Below are 13,301 nucleotides of genomic sequence, written 5' to 3'. Positions count from 1 at the left end.
GAAGGACCAGAAAATATAACAACACTGAAGTGAAGTACGGGACAACTTTTTACAGCTGCCACACGGCACTTGACACCTATTAGACTTCCTAGTAACGTATGCGGCCCTGGCTTCAACGTCATAATTACATGTACGTTTAATTTTATGAATTTTTTTATAGTGTCTCCTCTTTGTAGGATACACTTTTGATGTTAAGCCACATACCTATACCAGACATACACAAATAGTCTTTTAATAATTCTCAGCACTGTCATTTTTTTTACAATCTAAAATTTCTGAGATGTTACTGACTGTTTGATGTAATGATTACAACTTTCTACATTCTACATGTTTGCTTGACTTACCGTGGGTAAGCAGCTTTGGTCACGTGACCACAAAAGTCAACGTACACGGCCAAAATAGCTCGGCTGAGGTAAGTTTTTAGTGATTATTTTTCATCGAGCCGATTTAAATTATGCTACATAGCCTACTGACCGCGGCATTTCCGATGCTTTCTAAAAATGCATTTGGTGTTAGACGTTTTGTATTTCATGAGAACATTCAAACAATATTTACAGTTTGTCGATGACAACGTACACACTATTGTTTAAGTGTTGATAATAACTTAATAAACGATACGCATGTCAGTTCTAAGTAAAATCTCACGTTTTAAAATGTATAAAAGAATGTTTTCATGAACAAAATTGTTGTACAAAAAAAATGAATTCAGCATTATTTTGAAAAAGCATTTTGATTTAAATTTGTGAAAAATGCATTGTGAGATTAAGTATTTTCATATTGTAGGGAAATGATGAACAGTGTATTATAGTTTAAGGGTCGTAGGACAGGGCGGACCGTGAGACAAGCAGGGCGGACCTTATGTTTGGACGGGGCGGACCATATTTTGGGACAGGGCAGACCGTGACTCGGGACGAGGCGGACCGTGCTTAATTTCAAATTTAACATTGCTTTTTTTATCTTTTGATAACAATTTAGTCCTAAACATGTCATATATTTAAGCATTTTCATATTTAACAGATTATTAACATTTAGCCATACAATTATAAAAATAAGATAAGTAGCGTAAGATAGTGGGAATGGATTAAAACAAATTTCATCTGTAAAATATATTTTCCTTTTGCGATGTTATTAAAAAAACTCGACACAATTACTTTAATTTTATTTTTTTATATAAACAATTTATAACACTTAAGCTGTTTAGAGGAATAATGATTATTTATATTACTTAAGTCGTTATTATAGAAAGACTAAGAAATGTATACACGTATAACATCAATTTGCTAAACAAACAGCATCTTAATTAAGACAAATCACAAAAACCCATTTCTTACATAAATTAACATGTCTTGAGAAGTCAATTCGTAATTATGTTTTAGTATATCTGTAAAATAATAAATAAGTCACCTTTTCTGTGTACGATGTAAATTTTGTTTACCTTTTGTGTTCATTTTTGTAATGTCACTCATCATCATTTTACGCTATTGTTTTGTATTGTGTTTCAAATGTTCAGACGTGAACAACAAGCCTTTCTGTATCGTATTGTTACCGTGAATAAAGCCTTTTACCCCCCCATCAATGACATGTAATATCCCAATAATTGGTCAATTATCACCTGCATAATGTCAAACTCGATACTGTTTTTTTTATATAATTTCATTAAACAAATTTATTCTAAATCAAATAACTGAATTAATATATGTATATGTTTAAAACTATAATAAAAGAAAAAAAAGAAAAGACATTACTTAATATTTTTATTACTTTAAACCACGGTCCGCCTCGTCTCGAGTCACAGTCCGCCCTGTCGCAAAATATGGTCCGCCCCATCCAAACATACGGTCCAACCTGGTACGGTCCCGTCCGCCCTGTCCCACGGTCCGCCCTGTCCGTAAATCGATTTTAAGAAACTATCAATAGGCTTTTATATTTATTATTTGTATGAGTTCATACTTGTATGCAAATAAACAAAAACGTCTTATGCGTAATTAAATATTAACATATAAAATGCAAAATAAGACTCATTCTTTCACACTGAGTTTGATTAAAAACATTCTTTTAATTGTGTGACATTACACCTGGATTCTTTTTACATAAACAATCAATTTCATTTTCACAATTTTTGACAGGTTAATTTAATTTGAATCATATTTACAACATTACCCCATTCAGACATTATCACATACAGTAGCACATGTAAATTATGAACATAAGATATTGTACAATCACTATGTTTTAAACCACATTTTACTTTATATGCGGTACTATTAAAATTATATTGATTTACTTGGACGGCTTTGTTGCACAACCTACACATACAATTTTAGCAATCATTCATTACAGAAGAAACCATTTTCATAGCTGCCTTGAAAATCTAATTGATATCATGGTTAATATACTTCAAATACAGCATTCCAGTACATAATAACATTGGTACACAATTCTTGATGAACAACCACCATGTGTTACAGAAACAGCAACTTTGCACAATACACAAATAAAGAATAAGAAAATGCAGGTCTGAACATAAACAAATGCAAACAAATACTAGAAATATACCTGGAAACTAAATTCCAATAAGATCATTACATAATATTTAATCTCAGAATATCTTCAAATAATGTCTGATTGACCGGCGGGGAACTTTTACTTTTACAGACTTCCCCTTACATTGCGCAAGCCCAGTCATTTCTAATATTTTGATACCTGATTGAATAAACGTTACATGCAAAATTTCAACTGAAAACCTTTAGAGCTGTTCATACAGGCACCTCTACCTGAGCGAGGTCATATTGCAGTTATTACCTGATGCCGATCAGACACCAATTCAAGTTTCACCTCCTTACAATTGGAAGGGGGTACATGGTAGGTTCCTGAGTCACACTTTCTTGGTTCCAACGTCCGCCACAGCTTACAGAGCGTTCTTTCCATTTTTCATTGATGTTTTTGTTTCCATCAGTTTCTCTTTCAAACCAAGTATTAAGATTAGAATGTAGCCATCTTGCCTCAAACACATTTCCCTGATTTTTACACAGTTTAAGTGCCTTATTGGCCAATTTCCTGGCTTTAGTCCTTCGCCCAAGCACCATATTGAAGTATGCCTTTAAGTGGAGCAATCTTGGTTTCAGTACTGGTATATCTTCTACTTGTTTGCAACATGATTTAAATATCTGAAGAAATAAAAAAATACAGTAAGGCATTTCTGCAACTAATATTAGATGCATCTTTATTGTTCTCTAAATTATTCTACTATCTCAAAATCTATACCGAAATCTAAACATTGACAGAATTTGTACCTTAATATTTGACTTTAAATAAGCGATTATTTATGCACTCTGTCTTACCTTCTTTGCGTTCTTTACATGAGAACCTCTTAATTCTCCATTTATTGACATCGTTATTAGAACAGACTCCAAGCGATTGACATTTCCCATACACATATAGTACGAAGATTCACGCATTTCATACACAATACCATTGTCCAACCAGTCTTGACACTCCGTCCATTTCTCAAATCGAGCAAACCTAAACAGAAGCTTCACATGATAAGCAAAGACTGAAACGTAACACATACAGTCGGATAATAGATGTAATAACGATTAACATGGTCAATTTTAATAAAAGGAATGTGTTTATAAAAATGCCAAAATATTTATTTCATAACAATTGAGTGGACAAAATTTGCACTTTTTAATGATTAAGAAGGTAGACATAGAAGTAATACCATAGTGAAATTGTCATAGCAATGTAGTACTTTTCTGCAGATTTTTGTACTGTCTTGTCAACATACAGGTAATTCTTTAGACACGAGATACATGTCTGAACGTTTTCTGGTGGAGTTCCTGAAATAGAATGCCAGTTGTCATGTTCATATAACTGCAACAGGTAAATAAAACTTTTTTCTCAAAGACGTTTAAGGCTTTATTCAACTTTGAATGCCAAACTATTATAGTCATGCCATGTAATAATAGACGGTGATATTTCTCTTGATAATATGACTATTACATGTAATATTATTTTGATTTGTTACACATTACAAATGTTTTTACATACCTAAATGGCTTTGATTCTTCTGTCTTACATATAAATACTTGTAAACAAAACTTATGATACTATAAAATAAAAAGCGAAACGTTTACAATTACAATTTTTTTAAATCTTACAAACACAACTACTGCTATTTCAAGGGGCAGGACGTGAAGTGGTTGCACACTTGGTTCAAGCGAGGAAAAAATCGTTGCAGATTTGCCAAAATGGCTACCGAGTCATGAATATTCAAAACACCGACACATATTTCCTACAGGTAAGTGGGTTTGTATGTTAGTTTGAAATTTTTCAATATGCCAATTCCTTAAGGCAATATTTGTAACACACATGCTTTTAAGTTTCAGATTTATAGCTTCTGATTTGTCGAAGTTATTGAAGATATAAACTGGTCAAGTACATATTTGGCGAATAGACACGTGACAATTCTGGTCGGATTTTCTACTCATTTACTCACATCTTTAAGTTTTAAAGTTCACCAAACAAGACAAAGTATATTTCTGTCAGTTGTGCAAATGTTTTAATATTCATGTTCCAAATAAAGATTTTATACACAAAAATATCTTATTCAAGTGCATTTTGGTTGCAAACTTATATACTTTGTCTTGTTTTTGTCTTGAATTTTTCTCTCTTGAACCAAATGCGCAACCATTTCACGTCCTGCCCCTTATATAAAATGATGGACATAAATAAAGCATGTTATCTTAGAAACCTTATGGGAAATTTACCTCCGACCAAAGCAATTTCAGTGCAAGCAACCTGGTACAATGCACGAATGTCAAGTTTATCTGACTGTTTTACAGCATTGCCTTTCATTACCTCCAATAATCCAATGCTTTCATGGTAACTAGAAAGTGAAAACAATTTTATCATCACTAGATATAAGCTTTTCATCCCTTAACCCTTTCTTTCACGAGCATATTGTGAAAAATGGCCTTTTTAATTGAAAAGCCTCCTGTTACAAGTTCAAACTGCTATGAAACTATGAAAAATAATTTAATACTCATGAAACTTTGCACAAATCTTGTCTAGACCATAGCCTCTGTAACAGCATGCTCAATCGTAAATTCTCTGTTACCATGGCAACGGAGGGACCTATCAAAATTGCGAAAAATCACTATTTTGAATTGTTTTTTTTTCAATCAAAACTGATTTCAAAGTGCTGTAACTTCTCAATGGATTGAGATAGAGTAAAAGGCTTTTCAGCGTTGGTTACTAGTTACCCTAAGATCGACCTGAGGCCATTTTAGCCTGTCCAAAATTTTCTTGGCCAGCAGCGCCGAAAAAATGATCACTTAAATTTCTTTTTTAACAACATTTCTCAAACGAAGACCAGTGTTTGGGGCCAAAAAGAGCATTTTTTTTCACTGTTTGAGGCCTCAAAAGGGGGGGGGGGGCGGGCAAAAAGCCGTCAAAACATTATTATACCCATGCGGCTATTTTAGATCAAGATAAATATTTATGCCAAAGATTGAAAGATGAATAGGGCATTTAAGATATTAAGCACGTTAAAGGTTAATTATTTTCATATACATTCACATTGGTTTTTGAATTAAACATTGACGTTCTTTCTTTCTATTGCACGTCCACAACTTTTTGTTGAACAAAAAATAACATAACAACTAGAGCACATATTTATGAAAAAGCGCAAGCAAATGATAAACTGGTGATTCCAAGTTATTGCTTTCAGTATCAAATCTCTTTTTGATAGTAACCATACAATGAAAAATCTGAGGGAATCCAAACTTACACATTCCTGAACAAGCACAAGTAGAAATAAAAAGGGCAGAAGACATTCGTTGTTTGAACATCTCGAATACACACGCATATGTCTGCAGCTGCTTTACCTAGAGAAAGAAGAACACGAAAGAGAAATTATGACAGCATATATCAAGAAGTTAATTCTTAATACAGAGCATCATATATTAACATATGAGTAAATATGGATGATCTTTGACAAAATGAAGTAGGAAAACTTATTAGAATCAAATTTCGTTTTCTTTTGAATGATCTACAAGCAAAAACACAGTATTTCAATCAATTAGGAAAAGTAATCCACATTTTTCTTTCAAAACAAAGAGCTGAATAAACAAAATCTCTGAACAAATCGTAAAAGTATAATGGTGTAAAGCAAAAACCCTGGTTATAATCATAACATACTGTTTTAAGAAGAATTAAACATTCTTTATATTATTTCATCTTCACATACCAACTACCTTGGCCTTCTCCAGGTTCGCATGCAAGAAGAACTCAATGCAGCTGGTTGCATATATCTCACACAATATATTTCTGTCATAAGTTGAAAGTTCTTCACTTCTTTTTGCACATCTGTATAATGTCATGTTTTCTGAGTTAATTAATTTTATTGAAAAAAAAACTCACACAAAAAACAAACTTATGTAAATATACATAAACTATCTTTCCCGTCATGAATCTATTATAAAAGATATATTCATGCGTTTCAAACAAGTCACCCACCCCTTTTTATTTTTTAATTAAAAAAATTAAATTAAATTTTCAAAAACATACCACTGACAAGAAAAATTAGTCTATTTTTAAGAATAAACTCAATCATATACTTAAAAGCGTCGTTCAGTTAATAAAGCAAAACTGTAGAACTACAAACATGTGAAGTAGATCCCACTGAAGACCTTCGCATGTTGATATCCATCTCTTTTCTCGGCTACACTCTATCATTCCAGAATAGGCGTCAACTATCTATAAATAAAAATATAAAACAAAGGTATGTCTTTCCGTCAATGTTATTGATTGATATACAAAGAAATCAAAACGTAATTACCCGTTTTTATATCAAAAGAAAACTAATACAAACCTGGTGTATATGTGCTCCTCCCGACAAAATTGTTGTAAACAATTTAATGGCATGTGCTAACTTTGGGTTTATATGTCCTTGTTCTTTATCCATTTTATATAGATCAGCAAAGAGGTAACATTGTTCCAGAACAGACACATCAAGAGGCTCACTGGTTGACACAAAAGAAATTATATGATTATGTTTAAATGTATAAAATTGTTAAATAATCGTTCCTTTAGAAACTATTTGACAAGAAATTATGACCAAAATGTTCTTGTTACAATTGTAGCAACAAAAGTAGCAGAAAAATAAATACTATATTAACCCTTTCCCCCATGAGCATATTGTGAAAAATGGCCATTTTCACTGAAAAGCCTCCTCTTACAAGTTCAAACTGCTATGAAACTATGAAAAATGCTTCAATACTAATCAAACTTGGCACAAATGTTGACTGGACCATTGCCTTTGTAACGACATGCTCAGTCTTAAATTTCCTGTAACCATGGCAACGACGGGACATCTCAAAATTGCCAAAAATCACTTTTTTGCCTCGATTTTTTCCATCAAAATTTATTTCAAAGTGCTGCAACTTCTCAAGGGATTGAGATAGAGTCAAAGGCTTTTCAGCGTTGGTTACACGTTACCTTATGATCAACCTGGGGTCATTTTAAGCCTCTCACAAGTCCAAAATTTTCTTGGCGATGAGGGGGACTCCGCCCCCCTTCAAACCCCCCAAACAGAAGGGGGCAACCCCCTGATGTATTATTTGAATGGGGGACGGCGCCGAAAAAATGGTCACTTTTTTCAACAACATTTCTCAAACGAAAAACAGTGTTTGGGGTCTAAATAGGACATTTTCGTTTTCACTGTTTGAGGCCTCAAAAAGGGGGGGAGGGGTCAAAAAGCCGTCGAAACACGCTTATATAAGGGAAAAGGTTAAATGACAATTTTTACAGAAAACAAATGTAATTCTTCACAGAACATAAGTTCAATACTTTACATATACAAAATACATTATAAAAGCTAACAGATATGCGTATGAATGTTGCAAAGACTCAATAAGACAAATAAGACAAAGTATATCCTTTTTTTAAAAAACAATCCTTAATACATTAATTGAATCAATACTAACACAAATTGTTTCTATTAAAAAAATTAATCCAAGTATTAAGTGAACCTACCTTTTATGTGAAGGAAATCTTAAACAGTAGTTAAATTTGATGATAAGCCATAAATTTCTAAAAAGTGAGGAGGTAGGTTGCTTAGATTCTCTGAGTCCTAAGAATGCAGCAGCAACTGGGATTTGTCTGTAAGCGTTCTTTACATCTCCTAGATGATACAGAATCTGCATCAAATAAAAATCATAATTATTTTTCTTTACCTATATAGGCAAAACTTAAAATGATCTGTTGAAAAATCTTCCTACAAAGTCTTTAGAATATTTGATTTTAGCATTTCTCTTTTTGTATTTAAAGCTTGTGGGAATATTAATATCTAATTGGCAATTTATGTAAATCAAATACAAAACCTAGAAAACTGCTTTGATTGTAGTATCTTGGGTGTCTTATCATTTTTCTACGCTTGTGAAAACCAATGTTTACGTTAAGTTGTATTTAAATTGAATCAATTCATTCAAAACAGTACAAGAGCTACTTGCTTTTGCATGAAGTCTGTTTATCCTTGCAAAAATCATTTTTTGGTTCTTGTCAAGTCGTGGAGTGTCTTTCTTGATCATATCCAGCATGTCAAGAGCAATATGAACAAACTCTACAGCCTAAAATAGAAAATTATGAAGTGGGTTTCATTAAACTTAATAGCAGTTCCACAAAACTTGTATGTTTTATTTCATATACTCTAAAAAAATTGTTTTCAGATTTTTACTTCTTCTATGGTTGCAAAGAATATGAATCACTTATTGCATTTGTATCGAAAAGTTTCATTTCCTTCTTACTTAATCTAGCTTCTTTAAAATAAAATGCAATGCAAGTTGATTTTAACATGTGAAAATATTACAATATTTACTTTTACCTCTGATTTAAAATGATCATGGGATATTTTAAACCATTATGGATCTACATTTATAATACTTAAAGAAAATAAAAAAAACTTCAGTCTTTTTAATATCTAAAACACATATTAATATCTAAGTTAACTTTTTTGATAGATAATGTAATACCTGATCCGTACAATCAATAACCAGGGCTGCAGCAATAGCTTCAGCTAGTATGAACAGAGCCTTCTTTGTCTTGTTGATACATCTCAAATGATGAATCAAAGATTCATAGATTGGCATCAACTTTCGGATATATACATGTATGGGCTCAAGAGGTGTGCCACCCTCTGCAATCTCACCTATAAGCTGAAAAGCTTCCCTGAACAAGAGAAAATTAAATTTGATAACTTATAGACATAGTATGTGGATCTTTTAATGAAATATGAATTGTTTCTTTGAAAATATGTTTCTATTTGTGAAATCTCTAGCATATATGAATAGTTATTGAATATAAATTACAGGTTTAGTGAACAAAAGAATATAAAAACAGGGATATATCATATAACAGTATCTATTGGTAGAAAAAAATACATCCAATCTTCAAAAATTTTTGTAAATAAAAAATGTTGAACATTATAAATTAACAATTAACCATAAATATGATTTGAGTGGAAAAGACATAAAACATATCAATGGAACAGCAACCGTTAGCATTTATTTTGTAAACACATATACAGAAGCTATACAAATGTAATATCATATCTCTTACTTAGATGATACAAATACTGCCTGCCTACGCCCTCGCTTTGACTTTGATTGAATAGCATCATATGTAAAAGTTCTAGTTTCCGTTTCCATTTCTTGAAGGCCTTTTCTTCTTACAGATATTACAGCGTCAACATCTAAGAACAGTTGGATAAAATTAAATAGAAAGAGGACACTTTATGTTAATCTGTTCAAATAGTATAGTTGTGATAGCCTCTAGTCAATATGCAGCACATATCATTATAGTCTGATGATACCGAAACCCTCTTAAAGAAACAACGAATAAAACCAAATCTAAAACAAAATAAGCCAAATGCATCACACAAATATTGTACTTTTTTGTGATGGCATTGAATAAAAGATATAAGTATAAAGAGAATACTACAAACCAGCAAGTTTAAGTTCAATCATTTTTGCTTGCTCTTCAAGGTCATCTGCTGGTGGTCTAAATAACACATAGTATGGTATATGTCCCCTCAGCTCATCGGCTGAAAGTTCTAGATACTGTGCTGCCTTTGTATGCAACTCATTTCTCTGTGATTCCATCAGCACTTCGTATGCAGTTTCTTGCAATAACGGGTGTGTGAACATTGGTTCATAGCATGAGTTTGTTTCCATTGTAGACATTTCTGATGCACTTCTATGGCAAAAACATTTGTTCTGTTGTACTTTGAGTTCATCCTGTACACCTCGGACTGCCATTTGAGATGTTGGAGATTTGGAGCAGGTAAAAATACCGCTTTCCATAAGTCTGTGAATGGTCCCAGCAAGTTTAGGGCGATGGGCCTTTGGTAATAGGATTTCAAGAATATCACGGCGTACAACTTTACCAAGAACTGCAGCACACTTGATCATCAACTGATCTGTTGCTCTCATTGAATCAATCCGTGCTACAATAAGTTCTACCAATAGACACAATAGTTAACATTTAATAATAAATCCTGATTTATTTATAAAGCTGAACTCTTATCAAATAATCAATAAAAAATAATTGGAAATTTTATGCTTAAACTTATCACTTATATTATACGAGTTACGATGGTGGCTAATTTATGTTAGTTTTACCATTATACCTTTGTCAGCTTCAGTGTTTAGTACAGTTTTTAAAACTGTGAAATGTAAAACATGTTATTGAACAGCTGTATGAAAAACAAAGAAACTTGAAAAGAGAAAAAATAATGACAAGATTTCTAAATAGGTGTAATTATATCCTAAAAAACAACTGTTTAATGACAAATATTTAAACTTGGTCCATACCTTTCATGGAAACAGGTACAGGTAAATTACTAGAATCAATATTTTTAGCAAAACGGGCTATCCTAGTCATTGCTGTTTGGCTGCTTTGTCTACTGCTGAGGAGTTCTATGGATGGTACCCTTAGTGAACCCCTTCGTTTAGGCTGAGGTACACTATCAATGTCTAGATGTGGTAAAATAGCTTTTTCAGGAGGTGGTGGATTATCATCATCTGTTAACTAGAGGATGAGAAAATGAAAGCATTTGTAACCATGATTGTTTTTTCTTAAGAAGAAAATCTGAAACATGTTGTACATGTTTCTGCAAATACATCATCAATGTTTTCTTACTCTTCATTTTTGATATTTAAAATAAAACATACCATAGCATATAAAGCATTAAAAAACTATTTCAAAACACAACAATAAAAGTGGAATGATAAATCAAAGACTCTTAAAGAAACTTCTGTTATAAAAATGATAAAAGGACAAGAAAAAGAAGGTTCATCTTAAAGTCATAATACATTTTTTGAAATAAATTAACAATACAAAGTTTTGAACTAAGCTATTATTTATTATAATATATGAAGAAAAATACTTTTTTTTAATTTTGGGAGTTCATTTCAGCTAAGAAAATTTAATTTAATTCTAAATTCATTGTAATAAGTCACTCAAACTGACTCAATCTGTCTAAATGAAATAAGTTTACCTCTGTAACAGAGAAAGTTTGTAGCTGATGAATCCTTGCCTCACTAGGAACATTCAACATGTGCATCGCTGCTGATGTTGTAATAAGTGACCTATGTGGAGCAATGACATCATGTTTGTATTCTGAACTTCCGTCATCATTTACTATGATTAACTGATAATTTTCAAGCATGTCTCTCAATATCTCTAGGCACCATGATGGCACTCCATGACTTTGTTCTCGTAAAATTCTAAAAAACACAAAACACATGTCATATATAGTATCAAAGCACCGAAGCAAAAAATATATATGTTTGTAACAAGTAACAGTAATAGAGTAACAGTAACTGAATATCAAAGAATGTTAAACAAAGGTCAACACTTAAAATGGGTTAAAGGCTTGCTTGAAGATAACTGAACACAAACTAAAAATCATGTTACTTTATTTTAACCATGTATTTAGCTTGTTTGAAGATAACTGAACACAAACTAAAAATCATGTTACTTTATTTTAACCATGTATTTAGCTTGTTTGAAGATAACTGAACACAAACTAAAAATCATGTTACTTTATTTTAACCATGTATTTAGCTTGTTTGAAGATAACTGAACACAAACTAAAAATCATGTTACTTTATTTTAACCATGTATTTATTTATAAACGTGTAGGTTACAAAAAAGTAAACCTCACACAATCATCTTGAAAAAATAATCCAATGGTAATATGGAACAATTGGTGAAATTTAAATGCTTACTTGATAGTTAATTCAAAATCACATTGCCTACCTATCTAGATCCCTTGGTATACTGCAAACATTCATCATTTGGCAAGCTAGTGGGGCTACATATTTCGGATCCAGTGCACGCATGTCAAGAAGTTTCACCTCAGAATGTTCAAAGAAATACAGTGCTTCCGGACATGAAGGAACATCCAGAATATTTGGCCTTATACTCATAACTATAAGGCAATTTTTTAAAGGCAGTAGCTCACATATTAATGCCCATGAAAATGTGTCAATGTTGTGTGCATCATCTATGACAACTACAGTCCCATCAGTATCAAAACACTATAATCATACAAACATATTATAAGGTAATATAGTTCAGCAATATAGAATTCAATAATTCACTTAAACAATTTTCTTACTATTGCTGTGTTTCACATACATACAACAATTAGGAAAATACAAGCTGTTTTTTTAAAGGGCCTTTTGAGAAAAAATCAAATTAAACAAATGGGTGTCACAGCATAATTAAAACCCAAATAATCATCACCAAACAAAAGCAGGAAAAAAAAGAAATAGACTTAAAGACTAACATATTTTTAAATATTTAAGACCGTCAACTTGTTGTTATTTCTACCTTTTTAAATGGCAATACAATAATTAAATTTGACTAGCTTTGAGCATAATACAAATGTAATACAAGGAAATGTTTATGACAATGAAATTTCTAGGTTCAAAATCTATCTTAAAGCTCTATCTATAAAGCACCTGATCAATTAAAATTAAGGAAATATTCAATATTAATTAAAGCAATCAGTAGTTTTTAGCACTAAATACAGGAAATGTTATACCTCATGTGCAATTCTTTTAAAAAGTGAACGCCGTTTTGCTTTTTCATCTACCTTTTCACCAACTAGGGAAACAGGTTTCTCAATCTAAAATAAACACATTTTGTTTAGAAGAGCATAATGTATTTTATATGTTATATATGATTTAGTCACACAAATATCATCTTCTGGATTAAGTTGAAAGTGTGTTTTC

The 13,301-nt window shown here is 31.8% G+C and overlaps 1 protein-coding gene across 2 annotated transcripts in view; it reads right to left on the bottom strand.

The window, feature by feature from the left end:
- Positions 1–1,914: 1,914 nt before the first annotated feature.
- Positions 1,915–13,301, bottom strand: part of LOC132718787 (adenylate cyclase type 10-like) — a 21,177-nt gene continuing 9,790 nt past the window's right edge. The window contains exons 16-32 of one of the 2 annotated variants that reach the window (XM_060702519.1): positions 13,112–13,195; positions 12,322–12,602; positions 11,558–11,786; positions 10,872–11,088; positions 10,004–10,516; positions 9,619–9,751; positions 9,033–9,228; positions 8,514–8,630; positions 8,038–8,201; positions 6,875–7,025; positions 6,668–6,759; positions 6,251–6,369; positions 5,792–5,888; positions 4,770–4,888; positions 3,722–3,839; positions 3,342–3,522; positions 1,915–3,167 (exon numbers count right to left, since the gene is read on the bottom strand). In XM_060702519.1, the coding sequence (XP_060558502.1) occupies positions 2,832–3,167; positions 3,342–3,522; positions 3,722–3,839; positions 4,770–4,888; positions 5,792–5,888; positions 6,251–6,369; positions 6,668–6,759; positions 6,875–7,025; positions 8,038–8,201; positions 8,514–8,630; positions 9,033–9,228; positions 9,619–9,751; positions 10,004–10,516; positions 10,872–11,088; positions 11,558–11,786; positions 12,322–12,602; positions 13,112–13,195 (3,147 nt within the window). In that variant the 3' untranslated portion in view covers positions 1,915–2,831. Of the gene's footprint in view, positions 3,168–3,341; positions 3,523–3,721; positions 3,840–4,769; positions 4,889–5,791; positions 5,889–6,250; positions 6,370–6,667; positions 6,760–6,874; positions 7,026–8,037; positions 8,202–8,513; positions 8,631–9,032; positions 9,229–9,618; positions 9,752–10,003; positions 10,517–10,871; positions 11,089–11,557; positions 11,787–12,321; positions 12,603–13,111; positions 13,196–13,301 lie in introns of those variants that run through there. The other variant, XR_009624143.1, reaches the window with a different exon arrangement.

Source organism: Ruditapes philippinarum, unplaced genomic scaffold (genome assembly GCF_026571515.1).
Source record: "Ruditapes philippinarum isolate M1 unplaced genomic scaffold, ASM2657151v2 ctg3754_1_1_1_1, whole genome shotgun sequence".
In the NCBI taxonomy this organism is placed as follows: domain Eukaryota; kingdom Metazoa; phylum Mollusca; class Bivalvia; order Venerida; family Veneridae; genus Ruditapes; species Ruditapes philippinarum.
Note: the sequence above shows the minus strand (reverse complement) of the source record. Positions and strands in the feature narration are given on the sequence as shown.